The 16,146-nt window shown below is 41.2% G+C and overlaps 1 protein-coding gene across 1 annotated transcript in view; it reads right to left on the bottom strand.

The window, feature by feature from the left end:
* DNAH11 (dynein axonemal heavy chain 11) overlaps window positions 1–16,146 on the bottom strand; it is a 76,572-nt gene that overhangs the window by 37,919 nt on the left and 22,507 nt on the right. The window contains 5 exon segments of the mRNA XM_065669111.1: window positions 2,314–2,427; window positions 2,429–2,540; window positions 13,393–13,688; window positions 15,270–15,382; window positions 15,385–15,431. Coding sequence (XP_065525183.1) covers window positions 2,314–2,427; window positions 2,429–2,540; window positions 13,393–13,688; window positions 15,270–15,382; window positions 15,385–15,431 — 682 coding nt within the window.

Here is a 16,146-nt window from a genome sequence, read left to right as displayed (position 1 = left end):
CAATGAAAAAGAGCAATTAAGAGCTAAGTGTCAATTATGCCAAAAGAATCACTTAGTGACAGACCTCACTCCACTCATCGTAAGGGATAGCATGATACAGTATGTTTCAGAAGTCTAGAAATACATGAGCTCTAGCTATATAAGTTTTCTGTACTAAGAGAGAAAAAAAAGGCTTTCCTGAAATATCTAAAATGGAGCAAGGGAAATGACGTATTAACACACCAGCATTAGGGATGAGAGAAGGAAAGGAAACCACCTCCCATAAATCTTCAGTGGAGAGGGAGTGGCAGACTAAGGCTGAGATTCCTTCTTCTTCAGGTCATCTTCTTCCACCACATCACTCTCATTCTTTTCATAATCTAATACACCTCTGCAGCTCTCCTGTCCACCCTGTCTTTACTAACTGTTTTTCAGTGGTCATTCTCCCTTCATGTACCTTTTAGTCCTCCTCAGGCTCTTTGCTGCACCCCTCTCCTACATTCCTGGTTCAGTTTTGTTTTTCTTCTGCCTCTCTCCTGCCATAACACTGTCATAGTTTCTCTGTTATTTCAACAACTCTGTCTTGGTTCAGTTCTTCCATCACTTTCAAATCTTTCCCCTGCCTCCTCCTACTACGTTTTTGCGTTCTGTTGTTTTGTCTGACATGACTCAGACACCCATTACTTCTTTAAATATGTTGATGACACACAAACCTTAACTTGTTTTCAATAGACTAACAAAATGTTATTTTGTTAGCTACCATTTATTTCCCTTACTGGGAACTGAACAGGAAAGATATTTAAAAGGAGCAGTAAACACCAATGTGAAAAAGAAACTCATCAACAGTTGCTTGGATTGGTGAAATCTCTCTTAAATACCTAAAAAAATAATTATGAAGGAATGCAATACTTAAATTTAAAGACAGTTTAAAAACCCTAAAAAAAGGCTTCAATATTAAAAATTAATTCTGATGAATAGGAGAAAAATGTAATTAGTCAAGGATCTGAAAAAATAATATAAAGTCAAAATAAATTCTATTATCTTTTCTCCACATAACCTATCATTTTCTCTTAAATAAATGGGAATCTGTAAGTTGGCATGACATTAAAAATTAATCCAAGTGGATTTCACACCCACGTAGCTCATCAGACAACAAATAAGTGTCTTAATAACACTTCAAGTCGCTTATGAGCTATTAAAATAAAGCAGAAGGAACGGATGGAAAATACGAATGCAAGGATTTGCAAACATCTCTCTTTCGCTTGCTTTCCTACAGGAGGCATCCGTGTGCCGCTGGAGCATGGGTAGGAGACAGCAGCGAGGGAGCCTCTGGAGGAGGGTCCATAGGGTACCCTGGAAGCAGCCTCAGGCGTCCCTGCAGATTTCCCCTCTCCTTCACCTTCATTTCAGGATAACTCCATTGGTTTTGTACGGGTTTGAATGGAGGACAAATGCTGTAAATGCATAGTCTCTTATGCAGAGATTTGCCTGGGTACTGATGCTACCATTGACTAAAACCAGATGGTTAAAGCCAGACAGTTTAAACATTGGGCATTCCTGAAATCTCCAGTCTCTTATGATTAAAAATCCCCCATACAAATAAATGGTCCCAAATACAATAGCACTGCAGAATGAAACTACTGCAACTGCAGTCACTGAAGGAAAGTAAATCCTTTCTAGATCTATGTGAATTACTCCACCAGCAAATACCTGAGCAGTCTCATTGCCAGCATGACAGAATTGCCCAATGCTGAGTGGGACAAGAGAGGCAGCTGGCTGAAACTCTTAGAAGAATATGAGAATATTCCTTTTACCTGAAAGGAAACTCACTAATGCACGACTTTTTTTTTTTTTTTTTCCTGGAAACCAACGAGTTACACTCCAGATCAATTGGGAAGAAAAAGAGAATAATTGCCCAGATACTAAAACTCTAAATGTATTTCCCATGTGGTTACAGAGGAAATTTCTACCTGCTTAGTTGCTGAACAGAAGGAAAGCACTTTTTTATTTAGCCCGGACTGTGCACTGTAATATTTCACTTGCTACAGCACCAGTGAATATATTTAACTGCATTGAAAAGGGTTAAATAAATTCTGTATCTATAAGAACCAAAAAAGCCTAGAACTGAAGGATTCTGCTATGAATTACGTATGTCTCTTCGTTACCCTTCACTTCTCTGCCTGCATTAGACAGCCCTCTAAACTGCTGAAGGATCTGGGCAGTGACATGGCATAAAAATTTAGCTTTAGCTGGGTGAGCTCAAGCAACACTGAAGGGAACAAGTATGCAAGAAGGACTAAAAGCAGCATTGTCTTTTTCAGCTTACTCAGTTACTGATCTTTCAATGATCTGTTGCTTTCTTAGAAGACTGGTGAGCTTGAAACGCTGTATTTTGACCCCCTCAGCTTCCTCAATGAACCTCCTGCTGACAGTGTAGACAGTGTGATGGAGCCTCCTGCTGCCAGTCATGAAACCAGTCAATTGTGGTGCAGTTAACTACGGCTGGGAACTTCTGAGCAATCTTTCTGAGTGTGGCACTGGTGGGAGAGAAACAGAATGATCTGCGGAGAGGAGGGAGGGAAAAGGGAGAGAAAACAATCCCACAGCAACTTGAGGCAATCAAAGGCAGGCACTCAATGAACCATGGGCTGGTGCTGGCCAGTGCACCACAAGGCTCCAAACCAAAGTTGGCAGTTAATAAATTTCACCAGCTACCTTGCATAAATAGGTTTTACTGCCTTTCCACTGTACTAACACAGCTTCCTTCACCTCTGTCCTGGTTTCAGCTAGGATAGAGTTCATTTTCTTCCTAGTAGTTGCTGCAGTGCTGTGTTTTGGCTTCAGTCTGAGAACAATGCTGATAACACACCAATGTTTAACTTGTTGCTCAATAGCACTTTGATCAAGAACTTTTCAGTTCCTGGCAGTGAGGAGGGGCATAAGAAGCTGAGAGGAAGCAGAGACAGAACAAACTAGCCAGAGGTATTCCATACCACAGCACTTCATGCCTGGTGTATAAACTGGGGGCAGTTAGCCGGAAGAGACTGACAAGTATCGGCCAGCAGGTGGTGAGCTATTGCACTGTGCATCATTGCTGTCTACTGGGTTTTTACTTTCTCATTTTAGTTTTATATTCCTTCCCCTTGTTATTTCCCTTATCATTATTATCATTAGTAGTAGTAATAATATGTTGTACCTTAGTTAGTAAACTATCTTATCGCAACCTGTGGGTTTTACGTTCCTTTGGTTCTTCTCCCCATCCCACCCTGGGGAGGGAAGACGTGGATAAGGCTGCATGGTGCTGAGTTTACCAGCTGGGTCTAAAGCACAACACCTTCTTTCCACATTGGTACCACTCAATTTGATAGTTATAAATAATAATGCAATCACAGGGTCTGGATGGCACGCAGTCAGCCAGAATGTGCACATTCAGCTGGTCATGGTGACACAAAACCAGGTCTTCAGTTTCTAGATCTATTCAGACTACTTCCTGCCACTTTAATAAGCACTGGAACCCTGTTTAAAGAACAGGTAGAAGAGGAGATCTGGATCTTAGTTTGTATGTGAATTTTTAGGGGCTATTCTTTAAAAAAGTGGAAAGGGGTATCTGAACAAGGATAGGCTAAAATATTCAAAGGAAAATAAATCTGCGATTGGCTGTTAATGTCACCAGGCCTACTCAAATTAACTCACATTTGGGAAGGAAGGATTATCCTGGTCTCTCAGTTGTATCTGCGGACCTACTTAACGCAGTTGACATGTGCTTTGGCCATTGTATTTGCTTTTGGCTAAATAGCATAATGATAGACATCAGGCTGTTAAGGCAGGACGGGAGTCATTCCTATTTACTTCTTTTTAAATGAACTGTATTTGCTATATGGGGCTTCTAAAGCCATATGGCATCAATATTATTAATTCCAAAACATCCAAATGGTATCAGAAGGGTTTATCATTTTCCCAACAGCCACAAGAGTCAGGACAGAGCCCAGTCAGGCAGCCATTGAAGTGATGGGTTTATTCTGCCTCTGGAGTAATCTGAAATAGCCATTACCTGTTGAGAGGTATGTTGAGAGGTACCTGTATGAAAAAGGAAGAAGTGCAGAAAGTTGAAAGAAAATAAGGAAAAAAAAAAAAAAAAAAAAGAAGACAGGAGGTTGACCTGTGACGATACTTCACTGGGGACTGGGTTTTAAAGCAGTTAGAGAGGGGAGAGAAAGTGATGAGAAGATAATGAAAGGTGAGGCGCTGGAATGGGTTGCCCAGGGAAGTTATGAATGCTCCATCCTTGGTGATGTTCAAGGTCAGGTTGGACAAAGCCTTGGGTGACATGGTTTAGTGGGAGGTATCCCTGCCAATGGAAGGGGATTTGGAGCTATATGATGTTAAGGTCCTTTCCAACCCTAACTATTCTATGATTCTATGATTCTATAGTAACAGTGGAAAAAGGTTCTGTGGTATCTGGAAAGAAGATTACATAGAAAATGGAAAAGACTTGCCACTCTCTCATGGTTTCTAAAAATATACCTCTACACTGGAAAATGCAAGTCAACAATTTCTGTAATTAAGCTTTAGTTATGAGCAAAGATGAATAAGTTCTGGTAGAACTAAGTCAAAACAAGAAAACCTTTTGCCATTATTCAGAAAAACCTCCTGCAGGGAAACTGTTTCCTGAGACATTTATACATGTTGTAAAGCTGGGATTTTATGCCGAATCACAGGGTATGTTCTTTTTTTTATTCCCACCCTTTTTTAGCCAAATCAATTAGGAAACAGCCTCTGGTCACAAGCACTGGTCAGGCTGTATCTCACAAAATACTTCTTCCTCATGGCTGCACAAACTGAATGGGATTTTAAGATTATTGAAAGCTTCATATCAGTAACACCATTTTCAGAAGTGTGTAATATGGCCAAGTGTAACTGCAAGAAAATCACAAGGGACACCCTCTGTTAGGAACCACTGTGGAAAGAGAGGAGGTGAAAGTCATAAGATGTGTGAAAATATCAAAAGACAAAAAACGAAGACCTGAAAAATGATGAGGGGAAGAAGCAAGGCAAAGAGAAGCAATGATAGTGTCTGTCGTGGTTTAAACCCTGCCACACAGCTCGTTCACTCATCCCTCACACCCCCCCCCCCCCCTTGCCCTCCCCCTGCTCCTGGAGGGATGGGAAGGAGAATTGAAAGAATGCAACTCACACTAGTTAAGATAAGAACAGTTTAGTAACTAATGGGTTACCTCCCTGAGCATGACATGCTGTGGTATGGAATACCACAGCTTGGGTCAGGTGTCCTGCCTCTGCTTCCTCCCAGCTTCCACTCCTCCCTGTCAGAGCATGAGACTCATAAAGTCCATAGTCAGGGTAAACATTACTTAGCAACAACTGAAAACATCGGTGTTATCAGCTATGTTCCCAGGCTGAAAGTCAAAACACAACGCTGCACCAGCTGCTAAGAAGGATTAAAACTGCTACTGCTGAACCCAGGACAGTATCCACCCCTTATTCTATACCATTCACGTCATGCTCAGATCCCACATTTTCAATATACCATCACTCTTATCTCAGTGCACTCTTAGTGCATAGACCAGTCCCTATAAAGCTGCTGAGTCCATCTGGTCCATGATGTCAGGCTCCATCTCTTGTAACAGCCTCTCAGAGCAGGAGAGGCTGGGTGCAGTGTTCACACTCGTGAATAACCTGGGCAATGGTGTCCATTGCTAAGTCCACCCCTCGATCACGAGTCCATCTCTATGTTGCATCTCTGCCCTGATGGCCTGAAGTGCCATGGGCCCACCAGGCTCAAAATAATTCACTGTCCCCTTCAGCAGTTTCTGCAGCTTGTTGCTGGGGACTCCATACAGCTGCCTTCCATCTCTGACGCTTCCAAAGCACTGGAGGGGCCCAGTGGACTAGATACTCGCTCATACTGTCCCACACACCCTGCCACTCATGACTGTCCAGCCTTGGGGAAAATCTTCTGGTCCTCCTATATAGTCATGTAACTCTAGACAAGAAGCAAACCCGACTGCTTAACTTTTGAGATCAGACAAAATGGTGGTGGGTAGAACACCCTCTGTGTGTGTGCCAACATGCTGATCCCCATCACAATCAGCAGGCAGGTCTCAAAGGTACCCAAAGGCCATTCAAACCCTTCAGAACTCTCCAGTGATGCTGCTGTACTTGTCCCTGGGACTGGTGTAGCTGCTGTGCTTGTCGGCTTTCCCACCACCAGCTTCTCTTTTCCTGGGTGCAGCTCTTCCTCCTCTGCCTTGCTGGGAAATGCTGCGTGGGCTCCTGCATCCTCCTGGGGCTCGGCGGGCGGCTGCCGGGGGATGCTCTCGGCCCGCCGCGGGGCTGGGCTCCTCCGCGGGGCTCGGCTCCTCCGCCGCCTCCTCCCGCTGCTCACCAGCAGCCTTCCTCCCGGTCTCCGGCCCCGCTGCCGCCGCTGTCTGGTCCCCAGGGCCGCTCTCCCGGGCTGCTTCGGCCGCCGCCGGCTCCCGGGGCCGCTCCCCCTCGGCTCCCTGCAGCCTCACGAAGACGGAGGCGAGGACAAGGGCCAGGATGGTGAAGAGCAGCGGGACGGCCAGGTACAAGTCCATGGCCACGTCCATCCCTGTCTGCTGCCGGAGCCCGCCCATATTACAAGTCATTGCCATAAATGACAGTGAAACAAGAACCTTAAATCAAGCCCCACACTTGATAAACACTAACACAGCAAATACCGGCTCTAAGTAATATACAATATTCTGAAACTGTGAGATCAAGAGGAACAACTTTGAGAGCCAATAAATCAGCATTGTGATGAGTGACTATTAATCCGTTCAGATTTGTCGTTATCTCAACCCTTTGTGCCCCACGTGGGGAGTCAAGAAGAACTGTCGTGGTTTAAACCCTGCCACACAGCTCATTCACTCTCTCTCACACACACACACACACACACACACACACCACTCTTGCCCTCCCCCTGCTCCTGGAGGGATGGGAAGGAGAATTGAAAGAATGCAACTCACACTGGTTAAGATAAGAACAGTTTAGTAACTAATGGGTAACTCCCAGTTACTTCCTTGAGCATGACATGCTGTGGTATGGAATACCTCTTTGGCTAGCTTGGGTCAGGTGTCCTGTCTCTGCTTCCTTCCAGCCTCCCCTCCTCCCTGTCAGAGCATGAGACTCATAAAGTCCATAGTCAGGGTAAACATTACTTAGCAACAACTGAAAACATTGGTGATATCAGCTCTGTTCCCAGGCTGAAAGTCAAAACACAACATTGCACCAGCTGCTAAGAAGGAGAAAAACTGCTACTGCTGAACCCAGGACAGTGTCCCATGTTGTCACAATGATGCTATGTTGTGACAGGCATGAAGAGGAATGATGCAGAATAAAATACTAAATGGGGCATAAGAGAGAAGAATTTACTGAAATCTTTACTGGCGAGTGAAAAATAAACACTCAACAAATTAAAGCCCCCAAGCCCATGTTTTAGACTGCACTGTGAATTAACTGCATGTTCCAACACTTTTTATTCCATTTATTTCTTTATATTTCTAAATGGAGGGTATCCATCAGTACCTATTCCATTTCCAACATGCTTACCAGCTTCCCAAAGATGCAAGATCTCATAGTACATTTTATGTCTGTCTCATGGAATCAACATAGAGAACTATTTCATGTTAAAAAAGAGGTTTGGATTGATGTAGTTATTGTGGTCCCCCTACTGATCTCATTTACTACCAAACAGATAAAAATACCTCTCTTACATGAACGTAAAAATTCTTCTAACCACAGGTAGTGGTTCTTCTAACCACAGGTCTAGGAAGTACTTGAGAATTTGTCAGCAAGAGAAACAACTGGTTTTAAATCACTTGTGACCTTTGACTCTTGCAAGAATTACAAACAGCAGTGCATGGCTTCATATTTGCAAGAAAGTAATGTTCTCTTTCATCTTCAAGAATTTAGAAATGTAGACACCCATGCAAAAATGCAATGGAGTCCAGGTTGTCCAGGGTTGTTAAAAAGACAAGTGAAAGAGCAAGTTAGTCTAAGTCTTCTACAGAAGAAAAGGTCATTTACTTTGAATGTGTTCATCATGAAGAGGCAAATAGCAGAAAGGTCCATGCAGAAGTCCATTCTAGTCAAGTGATGAAAACTACACTAAAATTGTACAAAGATCAAAGAAAGATCTTAGAGGTTACAGGAAATTTTTATCAGGCTGATGAGAAAAAAGGGCAAAACCAGAAGAAACAGAATACAAGAATACAAGGATAAGTGGTCTCTATTCCAAGACTCTGAATCAGAGAAGAAATGCACCTGAAGAAGAAATTAAGAACCTGCTAAGTTTGTTCACAGTTCTAAAAGATCTTGAACACTTCTGTGAGTTTTCTTAAATTTCTTCTCTGTTACTGCGATGTAACCTTCAATTAGACATTGTCTCTCCATCTTATTTATGTCACCTCATTTTTCAAGTTCTATATTCAGTTATAATATCAGTGGCATGCTGAGCAATATCGATGCTTGGGACACCTCATTCTCTCCTCTCTTATTCCTCTAATAGCCACCTTTTCAGATCTGCATTACTGCAATGGTAGTAGCAGTAACAGAGAACCTCAAGATATCTGTGTCATGCTTCTCACAAGTTCCCTTGCTACAGCAGTTGTGCCAGACTGAATCTATCACACCTCCAAAGCTGCAAACCATACACAGTCTTGCTAGAAGTTACATCTTCTACACCCTCCTACACTGCTCACATTGCCCATATTTGGACTTAAACATTTAAACACTGGACTGCAAGAAGGGTCCAAATCAAAGTCTTGGGCCATTTGACAAACACAAATAAAAATACAGTGTTTTCTTTGTCTTGTACCCTCATTTTATAATCCCTATATATTCAAATTTTGTTTGGAATGATTCTTATTTATTCCATATTTATATCAATCTTTTGTGGAACTTCAGGGAATCATAGAGTCATAGAATCAGAATAGTTAGATTGGAAAGAACTTTAAGATCATCTAGTTCTAACCCCATGGGCAGGGACACCACACACTAAACCATGTCACCCAAGGCTTTGTCTAGTCTGGCCTTGAACGCTCCCAGGGATGGAGCATTCACAGCTTCCCTCAGCAACCCATTCCAATGCCTCACCACCCTTACAGTAAAGAACTTCCCTATACCCAATCTAAACTTCCCCTGTTTAAGTTTTAACCTGTTACCCCTTATCCTGTCACTACAGTCCCTAATGAACAGTCCCTCCCCAGCATCCCTATAGCCCCCTTCAGATACTGGAAGGATGCTATGAGGTCCCCACGCAGCCTTCTCTTCTCCAGGCTGAACAGACCCAACTTTCTCAGCCTGTCTTCATAGGGGAGGTGCTTCAGTCCCCTGATCATCCTCGTGGCCCTCTTCTGGACTTGTTCCAACAGTTCCATGTCCTTTTTATGTTGAGGACACCAGAACTGCACACGATACACCAAGTGATGTCTCACAAGGGCAGAGTAGAGGGGCAGGATCACCTCCTTTGACTGCTGGGTCACACTCCTTTTGATGCAGCCCAGGGTACAGTTGACTTTCTGGGCTGCAAGCACACACTGCCGACTCACGTTTTTCAAAGAAATAATACATACAAATATATTGCACAATATACTACAGTAGTAGCAGATGCAATGTTATCAGGGTTTGACAGCATTTTCACATAAATTACTGTGACCCCTCTGGGCTTGTTCCAACAGTTCCATGTGCTTTTTTATGTTGAGGACATCAGAACTGCACACAATACTCCAGGGGAGGTCTCAGGAGAGCAGAGTAGAGGAGCAGGATCACCTCCTTCGATGGCAGCCCGGGACGCGGTTGGCTTTCTGGGCTGCGAGCGCACACTGCCGGCTCATGTTAAGTTTCTCATTGACCCACACCCCCAAGTCCTTCTCCGTAGAGCTGCTCTGAATCTCTTCTTTGCCCAGCCTGTAGCTGTGCCTGGGATTGCTCTGACCCAGGTGTAGGACCTTGTGCTTGGCATGGTTAAACTTCATAAGGTTGGCATCAGCCCACCTCACAAGTGTGTCAAGGTCCCTCTATTATTTTATAATAATATATAATAAAGCTTACAGAGTATACTTGGAAAGGTAGTCATAAAAAGAAGGTACCTAGACCCTTGCCATGTCACGATCTTTCTACCTCCTTTAGCTTTAATGAAGTTTGGTAAAATCACAGCAGGCATGGATCTGATGTGGCATATTTTCAATGTTTATTTGCATTCCCCAGTGAATTCCCAGTATTATAAAGGACCTTGTGCACTGTTTGCTTTGCACACAGAATAATGAAGATTCCATGTGATCTGATATCAAGAAAGGAAAAATGAGTCATTATTCCTGACTAGATTTTTAACAATCTTTGCTTAAGCAAGAATGTCATATTTTGAAAACATTTATCATCTGTGTAGGCCATAAATGACAATCTACCATCTGTGTAGGCCATAAATGACAATCTAATTTGACAGAGGGGAAAAAAATATAGGAAATGTTCAAAATGCTTCATTTCTTGCAAGGCAATTAGGATATAAATATTAGAGTATTTCATATAACAATAAAAATATTCAGGAAGTTCTCAAAGATAGATCCATCCCTTTTTTCGAAAGAAATAGGATTGTGAGGGACTATGCAAGAGTCTTTCATCTGACATTTTTCAGATTTAAATTTGCACAACTGAATACTGAAGACATTGGATGTGGAGAACAGAACTGATATAATGTGAAATTAATATCAAGTTCCATGTAGGACTCACTACTCCACTTGAGCCTCACACTCACTTGTCACTTGCAGTACAGGTGTGTCTCTTGCATGTGTTTTTCATCTCAACCCCCTCCTGTTTATCCCAGGTATGCAAGCTTTCTAGGTTTACTAAGTGCTTCAAACAGAGCAAGACAGACAACAGTTTATCTTAATACTAACAAACTAAAGAGTGTCTTGGTACATGGTTGACAACTGGACAGACAGGGCTCATCCTGTTTAAGTGTTAGCACACTCGCATGGTTTTCCCATGTGAAACTAAGCAATGCCATAGCAAGAATAAGGAGCTGTACCTTCCTAACGAGCTCTAAACCACTGCTATCATTTTCTGAGTAGAGTAAAGCGAAAGCTAAGCAATGTGGATGCCAGCCGTATCATGCTACTAGTCTTCAGAACCACAAAGCACACCTCATAAATTTACTAACATAGATGTATCCTTAAAAATCAGCTCTGTAAGTACTCAAGAAGAGGTGGCTGACATCAAAATGAGAAAAGCCTGGAGCTTTTCATAGAGAAGGAAGAACTCTGTAAGAGCCTGCCAACTGCAAAAGCAGCTGGCTTATGTGCTTCTATGAACACAGAAGTCCTCAATAGCTTCTTTGCTGTCTGATAAAATAACTGAGCCTTCATTCCATGGAGGGGCAGTAACTGTGTCTGCTGTCCCTGATCCATTTGTTTCCTTGGTGGCAACTGGTTGACAAACTCAGAAATTATTTAGGAGGTGAGACTGATGAAGTGATCATAGAATCACAGAATAGTTTAGGTTGGAAGGGACATTCAAAGGTCATAATGGTGCAATCCACTATCTTCAGCTGACATACTTCCAACTTACACTGACAAATTTGCACCTACATACTGCATGTTCTCAGTACATTAGCAACAGAATTGATTGCAAGTTCCAGATTGAAAACAAAATCAACACAAAACCAAAGAACCATGGTGGTTCGAAGAATACCACTGTGTAGTTTTGGTTCCTGAGCTAGAGACTCCTCATCATAAACAGAACTGCAGGATATAAGATGAAGAGTGAGCACAAGGAAAACGTGGCTTAATGTAGGATGTTGTTTTTTTTTTTTTTTTTAAATTAAATGGAAAAATGAGACTATATCACTTCACTGAGCTTTAACATTCTGAAACTAAATTCCCCCTTTTGTTCCCTCACATTTTATTAGTCTTTTATTCTTCAAATCTAGGGAAAGGAAGAGGTGATAGGTCACCTAGTGCTAACTAAAGGTCCATACAGATATCTACCAGTGTGCTAACTCATTAAATTTATGTCTCTGCTTCCCTGCAACATGAACAGATATATCCAGTTCTTGCCTTCAGAAATGTTAATTTGCACAGTGGGGGACTGGTGAAATGGTTGCAAGGTAAAAGGCATTTGAAAACTGGCTTTCAAAAAGGTCTCAAAAAAAAAAAAAAGAAGAAAAAGAAGAAATTGTTGGGGGAATAAGGAAAATGCAAAGGGAAAAAAATGAACAAGAAGAAAATAGAGATGCTAGACATCATATTTTTTCTCCTATCTTAAAAAATGTACACAAATGTAATAGTCATGAAACAGACACAAACAGCACTGAATAGAAATATACATACACAAAGTAAACACCGTTATTGACTATGTCACTGAAGTCTAGAAAAGTGAAAACAATACAGAATATGTCTCTCATACAAGTCTCCACTGGCCTTTAAGTTACAGAATAAATTTGTGGAGGGGCTTCAGTAATGGCAACAAATTTAGAGAGGAAGGTATATCAGCAAAACTAAAGCAGGATAAGAAAAAGAGAGATGATAAGGGGAAAAAAAGATGAAGTGATATGTTATAAAATGTGATCACTTTAACACACAAAGTATGAAGCAAACGTTCCTTTCAAAATGTTCTCTTTCTAAGCAGTTAATGCTTTTCAGGCACCTGATTTCCCTATCAGCTACGTACATGTTTCAGATGATGCATTAAACTGAAGCCTGCACAAACTGAAAGCTCCTAGAGATGCCACTCTAAATCTAGTGTTCCCAGCTTCTGCTTTCCAGCTTTCAGAAGAGAACTACAGTCTGCCTTAACAACATTTCCTCTAAAATTAAGTTTAAGAGAGACAGTTGTTGCAATTGTGATATCATGTTAACGTACGTTGCTAAACTGCTTTCAACCTGAAAACAGCTACATGGATATTTTTATTTTCCCCAGTTTTAATTGCCATAGGAAAAGTAGAGAGAATTAACATTAACTGTAAAATTTCAATTATTATTTTGAAATATTTAAGAGTTCACTACACATACAGAATTACTGTATGTGTAATTAGGTAACATATTTACAATTGCACTAACTACACCATTAACTCCTCACCAGCACCTCACTTCTCTCTCAAATGCATTGTTATATTCAAAACATGTAAGACTATGAAACTAAGACACAGAGTAGCTATGTAAGTTTCCTGTGAACAGATCAGAAATCAGTAATAGCCAGATCTAGGAGTAAACCTCAGTGTACACAGAGCCTCCACCTGAAGACAGTTGTTTCAGGGGTAACATGAGAGAGGCAAATTCGGTGTCACATGTTAACGAGTAAGATGTCAAAAGGAGTATGAGACAACTGAACTGTGTTATTTTGACCAACTCAGCACTGGCTCTTGGCCCTGAAATATACCTTATTTTTAACTGCAGCCTTACTTGACTCAAGAACCACCTCTGGCAGCATTCTCTGGTGATCATCAGGCCCAGGGCTTGGACTTCTTTTCTAACGCTCTTTAAAGTTCGATAAAACCACAGATCATTTGTCATTGGAAAAGACCTGTCAAGAAATGTGTTGGTCTAATCACTTGATGCCAGCAAGTCATCACTCAGCACAAGAAAGCGTTCATCTGAAACCTGGACATCTGTCAGCAAAAACACTGTGGGCATGTTCTTGGCACCCGTCTTGATGTACAAACTGGCCAGATCTGCCTGTAAGGAAAGGAGGCAATCATTCATATTCTGTTGAAACATTGATGCAGAAAAAGCATGAAATGCATGTTAGTCCATGAACAGCAACACATTGCTGAATTCTCCTTTTTTCAATTTATTTACATATCATTAATCTGCTGTATAAAATCCAAAGGGAAAAAACAGTTTGCCTCTGTTTTCCATATAAAACACTGAGGTTTTGACATGACAGTGGTAAAGATCAAAGCAGATTAATAATAAAGGAAATCCCTTATGAATGTACTAAAAAAAGAAAGCTATCGCAGCCACAAAAGTCCCCATCAAGAACAGCCATAAAACCATGCCAGTAACATCTGGGAATTGCATCGAAGAGTCAGGTCAATTTCTGCAAGATTTTTTTTCATTTAAGTGAATATTTTAGGAAAGCTTTCTTTGGGGGATGAGGGTGGGCAGTGGGCAGGGGGAAAGACTGAGTAATGCAGAGTAATACACTGGTACAGTTATTTTTGCCATCACATATGGGTGGCCCAGAGAGAGACATGGCATGGGACCATTGTGCTAGCAGTGGTACAAACATGGAATGCTTTTTGGCATGGGATTCCAGAAAAAAACAACACATATCAGTTGAACTCAAGTGTAGTCACATTTGAAATGCAGAATAAGGTCAATTCTGATTGATGTGAACAACCACACAACCTAGCAGAAAGCAATGCACAGGCTTGTTAACAGAGGCTTAGAAGTTTGACCACTTGTAACAGCATGGGGGAAAAGGCCAGTTGAGCCCATGTCTTACACTGCACTTCATCTACCCAGGGAAGAAGGACACAAGAAGTTAGACACCATATAAAACACTGAAGAACACACGGAACTTTTCCAACACAGAGCAGCATGTAGCTCCTTCTGAAAACTGATACTTTAGGCTGCACACACTGTTGTGGTTTGGCCATGTCCTCAGGGCTAACAGAACAGCTTTCTGAAGACAACCATAAACCATATTTGACCATAAACAGATCTTTCTTTAGTGGTGTCTGAGATTCAAAAGCTTCACTTGTCCACATGGAATGAAGAGGAAGAAAATGTTACCTCCTTCCCTGCTTGCTCACATATTCAGCCTTGCAAGGTCCTGAAGTCTGTAAACTTGATTGAGCACCTCTCTCAACTATATTCCTTATATTTGTGTATGACCAGTTTAAGTGATAAAATGACACACATGAAATGAGGCCAAAATTTTGCCCTGTGTTCACCCACAACAGTTTTATGCTACAAAATCAATACACATGTAGTGACATCCAAAAATTTGTAAGAAATGCTAACTTTAAATACCAGAACTCCAACCACATCTTTGTAGTGTGTGAGGTAGCTGCCTTGGAAAAAGTGGAGAAAGTAACAAAATTCTGTGAAGCATATAAACTAAGATATCTTTTGACCACCCATTTTTCAGACATAAAGAAAACAAAAGGTACAACTGGAAAACAGAGGACCCACAGGAGTTGTTACCGTAAATTATACTGTTTCGCCTGTGATTTTATCAAGCCTGTGCAACAACAAAACAATATATTGAAGTAGTAAACTCACAGACTCAAACAATACCTATTAGTTTACCCTCAGATATGGGATCCCATAGTCTTTTTGTGGTGTGATTTGGAAAACCTTCACAGAACAGATGTATGCTGCCAGCCTCAACAAGCCTTGTTTGCCAATACCACCAACTCCATCAGAAATGCATAACTCCATGGTGCTTCTAGGATATGACTGATCCAGCATCTAATGACAAAAATCTAATAACGTAACACAGACTTCAACTATTTTGTCTATTTTTGTTATAATGTGTTACTGACACTTTAAGGCACATTATCTTCATATCAGCATTTTGTTTCTTTACACTATTTGAGCAACCAGAAAGAAAAGCTGTTTTCCCTTGTCAAATACTAAAGATCTGCAGTGAACTCAACAATGACCAGAGCTGTCTGGTTGCTCATGCCATATACTGAGCTGCTCCAAAGCATCATTCCAAGATCCTGATGGACCCCGACTGGAGTAAGAATAAAGACCTAGTTAGATTGAAGGGAGATTGATGAAGCCCTAGGAGGACATGACAATTTCACATCTGGCAGTTTGCATGAAAAATATGAATAGAACTTTAATTTATTCATAAAATATCTAGCCCAGACTGTTTCAGGCTTGCTTTTATTTACTGCTCATGTAATACCATAACATTATGAGAATCTGACCCAAAATTAGAAAAGATGTAGTTGCTGGAATTTTCAAATGTAAACATTGAGGTGATTCAAACTATGCTTGAGATATTAAAAGAAATCTCTTGCAGTTGGTATTTTAATCATTTGTATAAGCACCTATAATTACTTTCTGAATTTCATTTTTTACATTGAGATGCAGATTCTAAGGGATTACAGCCTAGTATCAACAGACCAGAGATTAGAGAGAGCATGCTGGATCTTTTGCTTCATTTTTCTTCCAT

The sequence above is a fragment of the Lathamus discolor genome, chromosome 2 (genome assembly GCF_037157495.1).
Source record: "Lathamus discolor isolate bLatDis1 chromosome 2, bLatDis1.hap1, whole genome shotgun sequence".
NCBI lineage: Eukaryota > Metazoa > Chordata > Aves > Psittaciformes > Psittacidae > Lathamus > Lathamus discolor.
The sequence above is the reverse complement of the archived record's forward strand: the minus strand, read 5'-3'. Positions and strand labels throughout refer to the sequence as shown.